This window comes from Stegostoma tigrinum, chromosome 43 (assembly GCF_030684315.1).
Source record: "Stegostoma tigrinum isolate sSteTig4 chromosome 43, sSteTig4.hap1, whole genome shotgun sequence".
Lineage (NCBI taxonomy): Eukaryota > Metazoa > Chordata > Chondrichthyes > Orectolobiformes > Stegostomatidae > Stegostoma > Stegostoma tigrinum.
This window is the reverse complement of record NC_081396.1, coordinates 10,680,340-10,698,230: the sequence shown is the minus strand read 5'-3', so window position 1 is coordinate 10,698,230 and position 17,891 is coordinate 10,680,340. Positions and strand designations below refer to the sequence as shown.

Genomic DNA, 17,891 nt, shown 5'->3' with positions numbered 1-17,891 from the left:
TGGCCTACATCTGACCCCAGGCCCATAACAATGTGGTTGACTCCAAACTGCCCTCTGGGCAATTAGGGATGGGAAATAAATGCTGCCTAGCCAATGATGCCCTTATCCTGTGAATGAATAAAGGAAAAAAAAAATAAATAGGAATTTGAATTATTTTGACCTCATAGAATCCCTATAGTGTGGAAACAGGCCATTTGGTCCACTGAATCCACTCCAACTCTCTAAAGAGCATCCCACCTGGACCCACCTCCTCCCCTATTCCTGTCACCTCACATTTCCCAAGGCTAACCCACCTAGCCTGCAAATTAGAGGCAATTTAATCCACCTAGCCTGCACATCTTTGGACTGTGGGAGGAAACCAAGACCAAACCCGCACAAAACACAGGGTGAGAATGTGCAAACTTCACACACAGTTACAGAGGGTGGAATTGAACCTGGGTTCCTGGTACTGTGAGACAGGGATACTAACCACTGAGCTGCCCCTCTTTTTGCAAGCTCAGTTTTCAACTTAGCCCCTCCCTGGAAGACTTTCCAGCCAAACCTGCCCTTTTCTTGTCAGCCATCTGTGCTTTCTAACTCACACCTCTCACAGCCATCCTGTCACCATTGATTAATCCTCCCAGTGTTTGCTCTCTGCCAGTGAGTCCGCTGATGCTACTATTTCATTCAGTTTCTGATGTCTCTTTCAGCAAGACCTCTTCCCTGTTACACCACTAAAGGTTCCAGACTTGCCTGCTGTTGGTACAAGATTTCTCCCCCAACACAATCTATGAGACTTGACTGTCAATGACCTGGCCATCACTCATGTAGGTTGTGCATTCTACTCCTTCCAATTTGGGCTCCTAGTTTTCGAGGGAAAAAGATTTAAATACAGAGGCAGGATGCCTTATTGCAGCTGCGCTGGGCCTGGCAGAACAACATCTGGAGTATTACAAGCAGTTTTAGAATCCTGACCTTTAAGAGGATACATATTGTCATGGAGGGACTGCCGTGGATGTTCACTCTGCTGATTTTGGGCATAACAGGACAAGATGGGTTTGATTGTTAAAGAAAGAAAATGTTGTGGAACTTGAAAGATTTACAAATATGTTGCAAAGATTGGATATTTTATGCTACAGGGAGAGGCTGAATAGGCTGGGGCTGTTTTCCCTGGAGCATCAGAGGCCAAGGTGACCTTGTACAGGTTTATAAAATCATCAGGGTCATGGATAGGGTGAATAGCCATGGTCTTTTCCCCAGGGTTGGGGAGTCCCAAAACTGGACGGCATAGGCTTAAGGTGAAAGATTTAAAAGGGGCGTAAGGGGTAACATTTTCACACAGAGGAAGGCACATGTATGGAATGAGCTGCCTGAGGATGTGGCAGAAGCTGGTACAATTAAAATATTTAAAAGGCATCAAGATAGGGCCATGAATAGGAAAGGATTAAAGGGATATGGGCCAAACGTGGGACTGGATTAATTTAGGATTTCTGGTCAGTATGGTTGAGTTGGACTGAAGGGTCTGTTTCTGTGCTGTACATCTCTCTGACTGTATTACTGGACCTGTATTCACTGGTGTTTAGAAGAACAAGAGCGGATCTATTTGAAATAAATAAGAATATGAAAGGGTTGGACAGACTAGATGCAGGGATGATGGTTTACCTGGCCTATATGTCCTTGAAGGCAGCAGGACAGATAAGGTGGTTAAGAAGTCATTTCAGCCAATTCCCCATATTAGTCAAAGCACTGAGCTGTATACAATGTTAGTTAGGCCACAGGTGTAATACTGTGCACTGTTCTTGTCACCACACTACAGGAAAGAGATTATTACATGAGAGAAGTGCAGATGAGATTCAACAGGATGTTGCCTAGGATGGTGCGATTCAGCTTTTAACAGACTAGGTAAGGCTGGGGTCGTTTCCCCTCAAGCAGAGACGCTGAGGAGACATATGAGGAAGATGTACAAAGTCCTGAGGGGCAAGACAGGGTACATAGGGAGAAACCTCAGCCTTCAGTAGGCGGACCAATGACCAAAGGTTACAAACAGGAGGATTAAAGGGGATTTGTGGAAATAATTTTTCACCCACACAGAGTGGTGGGCATTTAGAATTCACTACCTTAAATACTGATAGAAGTAGGACCCATTGAGAAATGGACACTTGAAACAGTACAACATACAAGGACGTGGAGCTAAATGCTGGGAAAGGGGGATTAGGATAGGATATTTGGCACCAGATATTGGATTGTTTTCTTTACAGCACAGACGACGGGGAGGGGGCGGTGGACATGATCGAGGCGTATACAAATATGAGGGGTATAGTCAGAGTGAATAGAGAGTAGTTGCTCCCCTTGGTTGACTGGTCAATTGTGAGTGGACAGAGTTTTGGGGTAAGGGGCAGAAGATTCAGAGGGGACTTGGCAAAAAACATTTTCACTCAGTGGGTGGTGGGAATCTGGACTGCACTGCTTGGGAAAGTGGTGGAAGCTGATAACCTTACAACTTCTAAAGTATATCTAAATAGGTACATCAAATATCATAACATGGATATAAGACAAGTGCAGGAAATAGGGGTTATCTCACTTTTAATGGTAGTTATGCAGCATTCTCGATGAGCCAAACGACTTTACTTTCCTGTATTAATCTATTACATGGACATGATAGGCCATAACGCCTTTCTCTGTACTGCAAAAACACTCCACGATTCCGTGATACAGTATTTATTTCTGCTACAATCCTGTCTCATGTCTCCTCTCTCTGCCCTCCCTCAGAAGACCCATATTGTAAACCTCTGCTCAGCAAAATTGATCCACATTTTCCCAAGTTCCAAAGTCCAAGATAAATCAATGTGTTGGTTTTTATTGGACAGACAGAAAGTACAAGCAATCTATACGTCTATATACTTACAAATAGTATAGTGATTGAGAGCACATGAACGCTCAAATCAAGTGAACTCTCAGCACTGAATACCAACTAGTCAGATTTCCGCAGAGAGAGCGGGAGTGTGTGTGTGAGAGAGGGAGAGAGAGAGAGATCCGAGGTCTGGAAAGGAAATGTCAGGTGAGCTAATGGGACAAGGCCAGTTGGAGATTCTTGCCTGGCATGTAGCAGTGCCTGATTGTAGCCGGCTGGCACCGAGAGTGTGCCTTTTCTCATCAGATCATAGGAACCTCAACCAAACTTTGCCTCTGCTCTTTTGTTCTCTCCTCCCAAACCCCTCCTCACAGTCCCAGGGTATAAGAACACAAATCAGACTGTCCCCAGATGAGGTCATTCCTCTTTGCATGTGTCCTTTGATTTGTGCATTTGTTTGTCCCGAATCTAAACATGTCAGAATTTGTATCCCAAGTGTATTCCGAATGTACTGATATCTCCCATCGACCGTTTGTATATTGTCCTCTCCTTCCACGGGTAGATGTTTATAGGCCTACGTCTAACAACAGCCCACAGTGTGTTCACTACGACCTACAACGTTTCCCTGACTGGAGCCGACTATCCTTTTCTCAGCTCCACTGAGCTATTCACCTACAGTAATATATACCGGCCTAAGGGCCTCTCTCTCATTCCTCCTGGCTGTTCAACAGGCGTTTTCCTCAAGGAGTGTTTGAGAGAAAGCGGCCTCATTCTGCCCATCTCTCGGTCCAGCTGGTGGATTAAGGACCTTATCAGGACGGACTGCAACGAGAAGTTCACCTCCTCTCCTCCACCACAGGCCGTCTCCAGCAGCACAAATCCTCTTGCGTGGTTATTCTTCACACGCCAACATCTCCTCCCTCTCCCTTCACCTTTCTGGAGCCGGACACTCACAGGGGAGTGGAGTCAGAGGTGATGTCTGGCACCTAGTGATCTTGCATGTTGTATTTACTTTTGTCTCATCCTTAGCATTCTCTTCGTCTCTCTGTGTAAACTTCAACTTCGCCCTCAGTAGCGTCTTCTCCATCCCACTCACCCTCAAATCAGTTGTTTCTGGGGAGCAGCAGCCACTTCCCCCCCACCCTGTCCCTGGGACAGTCTGGCTGGTTGACACCCACATTTGCCTGTAGACAAGCTGGTGCCATTTACAAACCACGCAGGCGGAGAAGGGCGTTTCAGTTGGGAGAAAACATCGGCCTCGTTGTGAAACCCTGAGCTGGGGACTTCTCCATGGCAACCGACCCGACAACTCGGGGGAGCATGGGTCACTTTCGGAGATTTGATCAGTTCCTCACCCAGTTGGGGATGAAAACGCCTGGCAACGCGGAACTGCCCTTTTGCTGTGTGTGGACGCCCCTCCATGGGCGCAGGGCTGGGGGTGGCTAGATTGGACCTTTCCAAAGGATGAGGGTGCCTCACTCCTGCAGGGACTCACTGAAACAGCCCCCCCTTCCCCCAAACGACATAACACCTGCTCCTCGTCCAACTGTTGGAATGTCACTTTCCCAGGTCAGTTGAAGCCAGTGCTCCGTTTACCTGTTGTGGCTGTTGCCGAGAGGGAAGGAGGAGGGAAAAAAAGACCCTGCTGAAGGCCAAAGAGGGGGTGGTGGAGGCAGATGGACCCTGGAGCCTGTTTGAGCTGGAGCTGCAAGCCAATCATCCCACCCCACCCGGGCCCAACGTTCAGTCTAGCCGTAGAGGCAGTAGCTGGTGAAGGGTCTGCGGAAGAACCCCACTTCTTGCAGAGCGATTGTTCATTGTGACTGACCTCCTAAACCACAGATTTCAGTTCTGGCCGCACCTTGCCTCTCCAATGGCAGCCACGATTCCTTGCCTCCCTCCAGCTCCCTCTACTGCCGAACCACCTCTCTGCCATACACCCGTCTCTCATTCCACCCCCTGAACCTTTACGCTTTCCCTCAGGTGGGTCGCGAGGGGTGTGGGGGTGCAGATTGCAGGGGGAGAGGACGAGGACAAGGTGTGGGGGGGAGAGAGAGAGAGAGAGGAGAGGGTAGGTGCCTGGTCAGGCTCCTCCACCAGCCTGGGCCTCGCGCTCAGAAACGCCCAACCCAGACGACCAAATGCCTCTCTTGCAGAGGGCACTCTCAGGCCACCACCAACAGCACCCCCCTCCCTCCACAATTTCTGGTTTTGTGCCCTGGAGAAAGCCCTGGGAGGTGGCATTGCTACGAGGCTCCAGGTGCCGCAGAGAGGCAGCGTGCCAGGTTTAGGAAGTGGGTGCCCAGTGTCACCTCTTCCCTGACACATGGCTGGTGCGGCAGGGTTGGTGGTGGTGGTGGGGTGGGCGTGAACCAGAGAGGTTGGTAGGAGGGAGGGAGAGGCTGCCCTACACCTGGAACTGCACGTACACTACGGGTTCAGAGGCCGACTGCGGCTGACCGGGCACCGCGCATTGGTGGGCCAGCAGCTCCGGCCACTGGGAAAAGCCCTTGCCACAGGCAGAGCAGATGAAGGGCCGCTGCCCACCAGCGTGCAGCCGCTGGTGTCGCAGCAGGTGGGAGGACTGGGTGAACTCCTTGTTGCAGATGGGGCAGGCGAAGGGCCGCTCGCCGGTGTGCACCCGCTGGTGGGTCAGCAGGTGGGAGAGCTGACGAAAGCGCTTACCACACAGCGGGCAGCCGCAGGGCCGCTCATCAGTGTGCACCCGCTGGTGTTTGACCAGCTCCTCTGAGCCCTTGAAGGTCTTGCCACAGTCGGGGCACTTGAAGGGCCGGGCGTCGGTGTGCACCCGCCGATGGGTGACTAGGTGGGAGCTGCGGGTGAAGCCCTTGCCGCAGACGCCACAGGTGAAGGGCCGCTCGCCGGTGTGGATGCGCTGGTGGGTGAGTAGGTGGGAGCTGCGGGTGAAGCCCTTTCCGCACATGGAACAGGTGAAAGGCCGCTCGCCGGTGTGGATGCGCTGGTGGGTGAGCAGGCTGGAAGCCTGGGTGAACTCCTTGCCGCACAGTGTGCAGTTGAAAGGCCGCTCGCCGGTGTGTGTGCGCTGGTGGATCTGCAGGTTGGACGAACCGGTGAAGCCCTTACCGCACACCGAGCACGTGAAAGGCCGCTCGCCCGAGTGGATGCGTTGGTGGGTCAGAAGGTTGGATGTCTGGGTGAAGCGCTTGCCGCACACCGAGCAGCTGAAGGGCCGCTCGCCGGTGTGGCTGCGCCAGTGGGTCTCCAGCTTGGACGGGTAGCTGAAGCCCTTGCCGCAGACCCCGCACTTGTAGGGCTGCTCGCCGGCGTCTGCGCACTTGTGCATCATGAGGCTGTCAGAGCCGCTGAAGGTGCGGTCGCAGATAGAGCACGTGTATGGCTTTTCGTGGCTGTGCAGGTTGCAATGGTTCCTCAGGCTGTGCAGCTGGTTGAAACTCTTGCCGCAGTCGGAGCACTGGAACACGCGGCCCCGTGTGTGTGTGTCACGGTGCTTCTCCATCCACACCAGGGTCTTGAACCGCTTCCCGCAGACGGTGCACACAAAACCCTCGCCAGCTTTCAGGGATCGGGGAAAAACAGGGCGTGTCGAGTCCATTTGGCAATTGGCGGCATTGGGGCATGGTGACGGCTGTGCCGATTTGCCCTTCTCCATAGTCTCGCGTTCTAGTGCCCTGTGGAAGGAATTGACAAAGAGCTGTCACTCCGAAGGCAGAGGACATTCTTTCCACAGCTGTTGTACCAAAAGCTCAGAACTGTTATTTCACCCACAGCCAAAATCAGACTCAAGACTGCCTCGCTGGATCACCAACAAATCTTTTTCCTGGGCTCATCTTCCGAACCTGAACCCAGTCTGAGAGAGAGAAAAAAAGAGAGAGGGAGGGAGGGATCAGGAAGTATGAGACTGAATGCAGCTCTTCGCGATCTCTCTCTCACTTGGACTGAGTTCAGTTTCACAATCACTGGTTCCTCACTCTCCCTCAGGCTGGATTTGTTTGCAGAATCTTATATTCCAGTTTCTTTCTCTGAATTGAGATCAGTCCCATACTCTCAGGGCCACCACCACCCCTCTCCCTCAGACTGGGCACAGTTCACAGTCGCCGAGTTACTTTTTTCTCTTGAACTGGATTCAGTCCAAAACTCTCAAGTCCCACTTTCACTCTCTTGGACTGGATTCAGTTCCACACTTTCTCTCAGATTGGGTTCAGTTGCAGAATTTCACCTTCCAGTCTTTTTCTCTGTCTCTCTGACAGAGTTGAGTTCCACTCTGACTGATCCCTTGCTTTCTCTCTCTCTCGGACTGGGTTCGATTCCAAACTCTCTGGTTCACTTCCCTCTCTCAATTTAGGTTCAGGTCAACTCTCGCTGGCTCCTCGCTCTCTCCCTGACTGGTTTCAGTTCCACACAGTCAAGTGTCCCTCTCTAACTCTCAGACTGCGACCAGTTCTACACACGCTCATTCCCCTCACTCTCTCAGCCTTGGCTCAGTCTCACACTCACTAGTTGCTCTTTCTGTCTCAGCTTGGTTGCAGTTTACACTCACTGGTTCACAACTCTGTCCCTCACAGTGAGATTCATTTCCACATTCACTGGTTCCCTCTTCTCTTCTCTTTCTCTCTCCCTCTCTCTCTCACTCTGAGACTTGGTTCAGTCTCAATCACTGCCTCCTGTCTTTCTCGGACCATGTTCACACTTACTAGTTTGCCTCTTTCTCAGATTGGTTTCAGTTTTAAATTATCTGTACCAGTTTGTCTCAGGCTGGGTTCAGCTCCACACTCGCCAGTTACTCTCTCTTGGATTGCATTCTTTCCAAGTGGATACAGTTTGGACTCACTGGTTCAAGTCTCTCATGCTGCATTCAGCTCCACACATTCACAACTGCCCCTCTCTGTCTCCAGGAATAGGTTCAGTTCTGCAGTTGCTGGCTGCCCTCCCTCTCTGTCAGACTGGTTCCCACTTCTCCCAATTTCTCCGACTGTCTTCAGGTACATACTCACTAGTTCTGACCTCTCTCTCTCTGACTGGCACAATACCACACTAATCAGTACTCCTCTGTCTCGGACTGAGTTGAGTTCCACACTCATTGGCTCCACTCTCTCTCGGTCTGGGTTCGGCACACATTCACTGGTATCTCTCCATCTCTCCCCGAATTACTTCAGTTTCATGGTCATTCATCCCGGTTTCTCTCAGGCTGGGTTCAATTCAACACCAACTGATTGCCCCTTTTCTCTTGGATTAGGTTCAGTTCCAGACTCACTGGTTTCTCTGTGACTTGGTACAGTTCAGTCGATGGCTAAAGTCCCTCTGTTGGGCTGGGATCTGTTTCACACTCAGTCATTTTTTCCTCTCTTTGACTGGCTTCAGTTGTACACTGACTGTGCTCTCTCTCAGACTATGCTCAGCTCTTTACACTTGGTGGTCCAAATCCCTCCCTCTCTTTCTTGGACTGTTCTTCTTCAGTTCACATGCAGTCAGTTCCCAGTTCTCTGTCCGTTCTCTTGTTCTCACTGTGTGGCTTCAGTTTCACTTTCACCAGTACCGCTCTCAAACTGGGTTCAGTTCCACACTGACTGGTTCCCCTTGCTTTCTCTCCCTCGGACTGGTGTCAGCTCCACACTCATTTGATTCCCCCTGTCTTTTGAGCAGGGTTCGGTTCCACATTCACAAGTATCTCCTTTTCTCTGTCTTGATGCTTTCTCTCAGACTGAGTTTGGTTGCAAAACCTCATCTTCCAGTCCCTGTCTCTAGTGAGGATGTACTTCACACTCACTTGTTCACCTCTCCCTCTCAGACTGGGTTCAGTTTCACTCTCATTGGCTTTCTTCTCTCTCTCTGGCTGGATTCAGTTATGCACTCACTGGTTGCCAATTCTCTCTCTCGAACTGAGTTCAGTTCCACACTCTCTTTTTCAGACTGGATTTGGTTTCATACTCACTGGCTCCACCGTCTCTATCATACTGGGTTTAATCACGGAATATGGCCTTCCAGTCTCTTTCTTTCTCTGATGGGGCATCAATCCCACTGACATCTCCCTCTCTCCCACTGGCTGAACACCATTCAAAAGCAGTGGTTTGAGTTTCTCTGTCTTGCACTGTGTTCAGTTCCACACTCTCTGCTTCCCCCGTGTATCTCCCTCTGAGGAGGAATCAAATGAGTGTGGAGCTGGCACCAATCGAGGGAGAGAAAGCAAGGAGAACCAGTTAGTGTGGAACTGGGCGCAGTTTGAGAGAAGTACTGGTGAAAGTGAAACTGATTCCCCTTTCTCTTGGACTGGGTTCAGCCATACACTCAATGGTACATCTCTTTCTGTCTCCAACTGGCTTTGGAGTGACTTCACTTCCATACTCATTGGCTCTCCTCTTTCTCAGACTGTGTTTTGTAACGTACTCATTCATTTGCTTTTCTTTCTTGGAATGGGTTCAATTCCACATTCCCTGGTTCCCCTCTCCCTCTCTCAGACTGGGTTCAGTTTCACTCTCATTTTCTCTTCTCTTCCTGACACTCACCTCAGTTGCAGAATCTTGCCTTCCAGCCTCTCTCTTTCACAGGGATTATTTCCACACATCACTGACTTGCCTGTCTCTCTCTCTCTCTCTCTCTCTCACACACACACACACACACACACACACACGCACGCACACAGAAAGGATACAGTTCACACTCACTGGTTCAAGTCTCTGTCGTGCTTGTTTCCAGTTCGCACCCACTAGTTTCTCTCTCACCTTCCCATTTCCTTGTGCTCTTTCTCTGTCTCATATGGGATTCACTCACTGGTTCCCCTCTCTCCAGAACTGATTTCCAATGGCTATGGGATTGGGTTCAGTTTGGCAAACACTGAACTCCCCCTCTCCCCTTTGACTGGCTTCAGCTTCTCACACACTCCAACCCCTCTCTTTCTCAGATTAGGTTCAGTCCCACACTCGCCAGTACTCCATCTCTCTCACAGAGTCATAGTCATAGAATAATATTGTACAGAAACTGACCCTCCAAACCAACTTGTCCATGCCAACCATATACCCCAAACTGATCTAGTCCCATTTGCTAGCCATATCCCTCTAAACCCTTCCTATTCATGTAGCATCCTGCACCAGCTTCCATCACTTTCTCTGGCAGCTTGCTCCATACAAACATCACTGTTTGCATGAAAAGGTTGGCCCTCTCACCTTAAACCTAAGCCATCTAGTTTTGGACTCCCCTACACTGGGGGAAAAAAATCTTGACTATTAACTCTATCCATGCCCCTTGGGATTTAAAAACCCTCCAGAAGGTCATCCCTCAGCTTCAAATGCTCCAGGGAACAAAGTGCCACCCTATTCAACCTCTTGATTGTTCAAACCCTCTAATCCTGGCAACATCCCTGTAAAGATAAAGTGTGAAGCTGGATGAACACAGCAGGCCAAGCAGCATCTCAGGAGCACAAAAGCTGACGTTTTGGGCCTGAAGGGTCTAGGCCCGAGACGTCAGCTTTTGTGCTCCTGAGATGCTGCTTGGCCTGTTGTGTTCATCCAGCTTCACACTTTGTTATCTTGGATTCTCCAGCATCTGCAGTTCCCATTATCTCTGATTACAACATCCCTGTAAATCTTTTCTGAACCATTTCAAGTTTAACAACACCTTTCCTATAGCAGGGAGACCAGAATTGGATGCAGTTTCCCAACTCCTACTGAAAGCATGTGTACCAAGTGCTTTCTTCACCACCCAGTCTACCTGCAACTCCTCCTCTCTTTCTGACTGGCCTCAGTTTCACACTCACTGGTTCCCCTCTCTTTCTTGGACTGGGTTCAGTAGCACACTCACCTTTCCCTTCTCTTTCTCAGAATGGGTTCAATTTGACACTCCCTAGATCGCCATTTCCCTCTCACAAATTGCATACAATTCACACTCACTGGCTCTAGTAGTCTCTCTTTAGGCTGGTGTCTGCTTCACACCCACTGGTTCCCCTCTTTCTCAGACTAGCTTTAGTTGCACACTCACTAGTTTGGTATTTTCTTGGGCTCAGTTCAGTTCCACCTTCAAAGATACCTTTTCTTTCTCTTGTGACACTATCTCTTAGACAGGGTTCAGTTGCAGGTCCTCACATCCAGTCTCACTCTCCATTCTCTGTATCAGACACAATGCAGTTCACACTCACTGGTTCACCTCTCTTTCTACCCTGGTTTCGCTTCCAATATTTATTGGGCTGGGTTCAGTTCAACAATCGTAGGCTCTCCCCCACCATCTCTCTTGGGCTGGGTTCCTCCCTCCATTAGACTGGGTCAGTTTCATACGCAAATCATTCTCTGCTCTTTCTCAGGCTTGGTTCAATCCTACACTCTCTGGTACACCTCTCTTTCTTTCTCCCTGCCAGATTGGTTTCCCATATATGTTGGACCGAGTTCAGTTCAATAATTGGGGGCTCCCAGTCAGAGAGACAGAGAGAGAGAGACTGGAAGGCCAGAATCGACAACGAAACCTAATATGCCAGAGGCCGAGGAATGAGTAAGTGTGGAACTCAGTCTAGATTGGGGTGGGGAGAGACAGCGAGAGGGTGCGAGAGAGAGAGAGAATGAGAGAGAAAGAGATACAGATCACTTCCACATTCATTGAGTCCTCTCTCTCGTGCCCTCACAGGCTGGGTACAGTTCACACTGAGCACTTTAAGTCTCTATTGTGCTGGCTTCTGTTTCACACACACTAGTTTCTGTATTTCTGTCTGACAGGGTTCAGTACTATTCCACTGTTTCCTTTCTCTCACAGAGTGGCTTCCGTTGCACACTACCTAGCTCCCCTTTCTCATGGGCTGAATACTCGTTCATCTCTGTCTCCCCCAACCCCGGACTGCTTCCTGTATCTGGACTAGATTCAGTTCCACACTCACTCGATCCCTTCACTTTCTCAGATTGGGCTCAGTCCCATAATTGCTGGTACCCTTTCTATCCCACTGCCTCGTACTGGGTTTAGGTTCACACTCACCAGCTCCACGGTGTCTTTTATAGTGGGTTAGTATTAGAATCTGGCCTTCCAGTCTCTCTGTCTCTACCTATCTCTTTCATGGGGCTCAGTTCCGCACTCATTGATTCCTCGGTCTCTCTCTTTCTAGCTCCCACAGACTGGAAACTGTTCACAATTTATTGGTTCAAGCCTGTTGGACTTGGTTTTCTTTTCACATTCACTAGTTTCTCTCACTCTCCCAGACTGGGTTCAGTTCTACTTCCACTGTTTGTCTGCTTCTCGGGCTGGCTTCAGTTGCACACTAATGGTTCTGTAAAGTGACTTAGGTTCCACACTCACTAACTCCTTTCTCCCGCTCTCCCAATCCCTCTGCACTGGGTTCAGTACCACACAGACTGATTCCCCTCTCTCTTGGACTGGGTTCAGCCGGACACTCAATGGTACATCTCTTTCTGTCTCCGACTGGCTTTGGTTTCATGCTCACCAGTTCCGTTCTCTCTCAAGTTGTACTCAGTTGCACTCATTCCTCTCTTTCTTGTACTGGGCTCAGATACACATTCACTGGTTCCTCGGTGTCTTGGGTTGAATTGCAGATTCCAGCCTTCCAGGATCTTTCTTTCTCTCTCTCTAACTGGGACCATTTGCACACTTCTAATACACACCCTGTCTTGCTCATTCTCTCACACACCGCTCTTGTAGTCTTTCTGTTGGGCTAGTGTCTACTTCACATTCACTGGTTCCCCTCTCTCTCTCAGACTGACTTCAGTTGCATGTTCACTGGTTTGGTACTCACTTGGACAGAGGTCAGTTCCAGTCTCTCAAGATCCCTTTTCTTCCTCTCTCGATGCTGTCTCTGTTGCAACTCCCCGTTTTCCAGTGTTTGTCCATCTCGGTCAGGATGCACTTCACACTCATTGATTCACGCTTCTCTCTCTCCCTGCTGGATTGGTTTTCCATACATGCCAGACTGAGTTCAGTTCGATATTCGCAGGTTCCCAGTCAGGGAGAGAAAGAGAGAGACTGGAAGGCTCTGCAATTCAACCCGGAATGAGAGAGTCCAAGGAACAGCGAGTGTGTATCTGATGCAAGAGGAGGCGAAGTAACAGTGCTGTGTGTGGGCTCTTGCCCGGAGAGCACATTTGCTCCTATTGGCTTTCCTTCTTTGCTTTACTTTTGCTTCTGCTCTTTTGTTTCTTTTCCATTTTCTTTTGTTTCTTTTCTCTTTTCTGTGGCAGATCAGTAGGTAGCACGGCGCGGCAGTGAGAGCGGGCCACACGCAGAGCAGCAGCAGCGAGTTTCTTCTCCCGGTGACAGGAGGCAGTGAGATCATTCTCCTCGGGATAAGAGGCAGATCGTTTTCGCAGCAACAGGAGGCAGCAAGATCGCTCTCCCAGTGATAGTGGGCTGCAAAATCGTTCGGCCAGCGACAGGAGGCAGCGAGATCGTTCGGCCAGCGACAGGAGGCAGCGAGATCATTTTCCTGGTGATAGTAGTCTGCAATGTCGTTCTCCCGGTGACAGGAGGCAGCGGGATCGTTCTCGTGGGGATAGGAGGCAGCGAGGTTGTTCTCCTGGTGATAGTAGTCTGCAAGATCGTTATCCCGGTGACAGGAGGCAGCGGGATCGTTCTCCTGGGGATAGGAGGCAGCGGGATGGTTCTCCCGGCGACAGGAGGTTGCGGGATCGTTCTCCCGGCAACAGCACGCAGTGGGATCGTTCACTTGGCGACACGAGGCTGCGAGATCGCTCCCCCGGCGACACGAGGCGGCGGGGTCGCTCCCCCCGGCGACACGAGGCGGCGGGGTCGCTCCCCCCGGCGACACGAGGCGGCGGGGTCGCTCCCCCCGGTGACACGAGGCGGCGGGGTCGCTCCCCCCGGCGACACGAGGCGGCGGGGTCGCTCCCCCCGGCGACACGAGGCGGCGGGGTCGCTCCCCCCGGCGACACGAGGCGGCGGGGTCGCTCCCCCCGGCGACACGAGGCGGCGGGGTCGCTACCCCCGGCGACACGAGGCGGCGGGGTCGCTACCCCCGGCGACACGAGGCGGCGGGGTCGCTACCCCCGGCGACACGAGGCGGCGGGGTCGCTACCCCCGGCGACACGAGGCGGCGGGGTCGCTCCCCCCGGCGACACAAGGCGGCGGGATCGCTCCCCCCGGCGACACGAGGCGGCGGGATCGCTCCCCCCGGCGACACGAGGCGGCGGGATCGCTCCCCCCGGCGACATGATCGCTCCCCCCGGCGACATGAGGCGGCGGGATCGCTCTCCCCGGCGACACGAGGCGGCGGGATCGCTCCCCCGGCGACACGAGGCTGCGAGATCGCTCTCCCGGCGACACGAGGCTGCGAGATCGCTCTCCCGGCGACACGAGGCTGCGAGATCGCTCTCCCGGCGACACGAGGCTGCGAGATCGCTCTCCCGGCGACACGAGGCTGCGAGATCGCTCTCCCGGCGACAGGAGGCTGCGAGATCGTTCTCCCAGTGACAGGAGGCTGCGAGATTGATCTCCCAGTATTCAGGGTTAATGATGGTGGCAGTGAGGTCATTCTCCTGATATTTGGGGTGGTGGTCATTCTCCAGGTATGGTGGCAAATCCAGGTGAGTCCCAGGCCAGGATGGCATTGGGGCATTCAGGCAAGTCCCAAGGACTTGGTGTATAGACTAAAAATCGAGAGCTTTTAAAGTAAAACTTCTCTGTTCTCATGCTGAACTTTTATTTATGATACTCTGTCTAAGTCTATAACAAACACTTACGTATTCTGTACCTGAGATGGTGCCAAAGCAACAACATTACAGACTTTGTACTCGTTCCAGGGCCCATGACAATTAAAGGCTATTCTGTTCTCTCTCTCAGACTGGATTGATTCCATACTCACTGGACCCCTTCACTTTTTCAGACTAGTCTCAGTCCCACACTCACTAGTATCCTCTCTCTCCAACTCGGATAAATCTTAACCTCACAGGCTCCACTGCATCAGATCATACTCACTGGTTCAAGTCTTTCTGACGGACTGGGTTACATTTTACCTCTTATCTCTTGAGACCTGCTGAGCTTTTCCAGCAACTTTGTTTTTGTTACATTTTCCCTCACTGACTTCTCTCTCTCGGATGGACCTCAGTTCCAAACTTTCTGGTTTCCCTTTCTCTCTCTCTCAGTCAAAGTTCTGTTCCACACTTGCTCGGGCACTCACTTTCTCCGACTAGGTTCATCCCTCAATCGCTAGCAGCCTCTCTCTTGGATTGAAGTTAGTCTCAGACCCACCGGCTCCACAATCTGCTTCGCTCACTCGCTCTCTCATACTGTGTTCAGTTGCAGAATCTATCCTTCCAGTTCCCCCTTTGCTGTCTTTCACAGGTCTCATTTCCGCGTACATTTTCTTCTTTCTCTTAGTCTGCCTCTCACAGACAGGATACAGTTCACAGTCTCTTTGCTGGACCAGGTTTTGTTTCACAATCACCCATCTCTCTCTCTCTTTCTACTACTGGGTTCAGTTCCACATTCACTGTTTCCCTTACCTCTCAGACTGGCTTCAGTTCCACACTCAAGCGTCTCGCTTTCTCAGACTGTGTTCAGTCCCACACTTGCTGGCACCTTCTCTCTCTTTCTCTGTTGCTCAGGGTTTATTTTCACATTCAGTCGCTCCAACATCTCTCTCTCATACAGGGTTAATTGCAGAATGTGGCCTTCCAGTCTGTCTCTCTCTCTATCACTCACAGGGTTCACTTCCACATGCACACTGAATCCTCTCTCTGTGTCTTCTATCTTTCACAGGCTGGACACGGTTCACACTCAATAGTTCAAGTCTCTGTCGGGCTGGGTTCTGTTTTACGCTCATTAATTCCTTTCCCTCTCTTCCATATTGGGTTTAGTTCCACGTACACCAGCTTCCAACCTCCTGGACTGGGTTCAGTTCCACACTCACTTGTTTCTCATATTGAGCTCAGACACTCACTCACTGGTCCCTCGGTCTCTCTCATACTGGGTTTAATTGCAGAATTTGGCCTTCCAATCTCTTTCTCTCTCTCTCTGACTAGAATTAATTCCACACACACTCTGTCTCTCTCATTCTCTCACAGGCTGCATACAGTTCACACTCATGTCTCTTTTTCAGACTGGGTTCTGTTTCACACACACTGGTTCAGCTCTCTCTGGGACTGGGTTCAGTTCCACTGTCTGGTTTCCCTTTCTCTCAGACTGGCTTTAGTTGCCCACTTTGTGGTTTGGTTTAGTTCCATTCTCCGAAAATTCCCTTTCTTTCTCTCTTGATGCTATCCCTCTGGAGGCTTCACTTGCAGATCCTCACCTTCCATCTCTCTTTGTTTCGGACAGGATGCACTTCACACTCACAGGTTCACCTCTGTCTCTCTCTCACCCTCCAGACCGGCTTTCTATATGTATTGGACTGGGTTCACTTCGACAATTGCAGGTTTTCCCGCTTTCTCTCTCAGACTGGGCTAAGTTCTACACTTGTAAGTTCCCTCTCTCTCTCTCTCAGACCAGCTTCAGTTCCATGCTCACTGGTTCCCAAATCCCTTGGACTGGTGCCACTTCCACACTAACTCACCACCTCTCTTTCTTGGACTGGGTTCAATTCCACTCTCACTCAGCCACCTCACTTTATCGGACTGGTTTGAGTCCCACACTCGCTGGTAACCCTAGCAGACCCCCTGCTCGACGCACCCCCCACCCCCACCTGGGTTGAAGTTTGCACACACTAGCTCTGCTGTGAGTCTCATATGGGGTTTAATTATCAGAATCTGACTTTCCAGTCTCTCATTCACTGACTCCTCCATCTCTCACAGTCTGGATACAGTTCACACTCACTAGTTAAGTCTTTCCGTTGGACTGGGTTCTGTTTGATTCTCACGAGTTCCTCTGTCTCTCTGTCAGACTGGGTTCAGTTCCACATCCACTGTTTACCTTCTCCTTCATACTGGCTTCAGTTGCACACTAACTGGTTCTGCTCTCCCTCAGATCTGGCTCAGGTTCCACACCCACTAGTTCCTTACTCTCTGTCTCCGACTGGTTTCAGTTTGACATTTGCGAGGTCTGTTCTCTCTTGGGTCGTGTTCAGTTCCAGACTCAACAGTACCACTCTCTCTTAGACAGGGTTTAGTTCCACAGTCATTACTTCCCAAAACTTTTGGATTGACTCCAGTTTCACAGCTCTGTGTTTCCCTCTCTTTCCAGTGCTGGGCTCAGATGCACACTCACTGGTTCCTCGGTATCTTTCATACTGGGCTGAATCAGATTCTGGCCTTCGATTCTTTTCCCCTCTCTCTGGTGAGGGATCACTTACAGACTCACTGATCCTTCTCTCTCATTCTCTTTAAAAATGCTTACGGTCCACCATCAGTGGTTCTTATCTCTCTGTGGGGCTGTGTTCTGTTTCACGCTCATTGGTTCCCCTCTCTCTCAGACTGGCTTTAGCTGCACTAACAAGTTCTGTTTTCTCTCTGATAGGATTTGTTTCCACACTCAGAAGATCCTTTATTTTCTGTTTTTCTCAACGCTATCTGTCTGACAGAGTTCAGTCGCAGAATCTTGCTTTCCATTCTCTCAGCTCTGTCTCTCTCTCTGTCGCAGATGGGATACAGTTCACATTCACTGGTTCACCTCTCTCCCTAGCACACACACACTGGCTTCCTAGATCAGTTGGACTGGGTTCAGTTTGACAATCGTTGGTTTCTCTCTTTTTCTCTCTCTAACACTGCATTCAGTTCCAATATCAGTGGTATCACTCTATGACCGTTCTCAAACTGGGTTCAGTTACACACTTACTCGATCCCCTCGCTTTCTCAGATTGGGTTCAGTCTCACATTCACTGGTGCCGTCTCTCTTTCGGACTGGACTCAGTTTCACACTCTCTGTTTCCACCATCTCTTTCAACCTGGGTTTAGCGACAGAATCTGGCCTTCCAGTCTCTCTCTTTCTCACTGATCACCTTCTCATTCACGGATTGCACACTGTTCACAGTAAGAGGTCATGTTCTTGGATTGGTTTCTGTTTCACACTCACTTGTTTCTCTTTCAGACTGGGTTCAGTCCCACATCCACTTTTTTACCTTCTCTCTTCGACTGCCTGCAGTTGCACACTAACTTGGTTCTACTCTCTTTCTGACTGGCTTCAGTTC

General features: G+C 50.6%; 1 protein-coding gene across 1 annotated transcript in view; it reads right to left on the bottom strand.

The window, feature by feature from the left end:
- Positions 1-17,891, bottom strand: part of LOC125449049 (zinc finger protein Xfin-like) — a 99,449-nt gene that overhangs the window by 47,123 nt on the left and 34,435 nt on the right. The window contains exons 5-6 of the mRNA XM_059641840.1: positions 5,244-6,501; positions 3,523-3,766 (exon numbers count right to left, since the gene is read on the bottom strand). Of these exons, the coding sequence (XP_059497823.1) occupies positions 3,523-3,766; positions 5,244-6,501 (1,502 nt within the window). The remainder of the gene's footprint in view (positions 1-3,522; positions 3,767-5,243; positions 6,502-17,891) is intronic.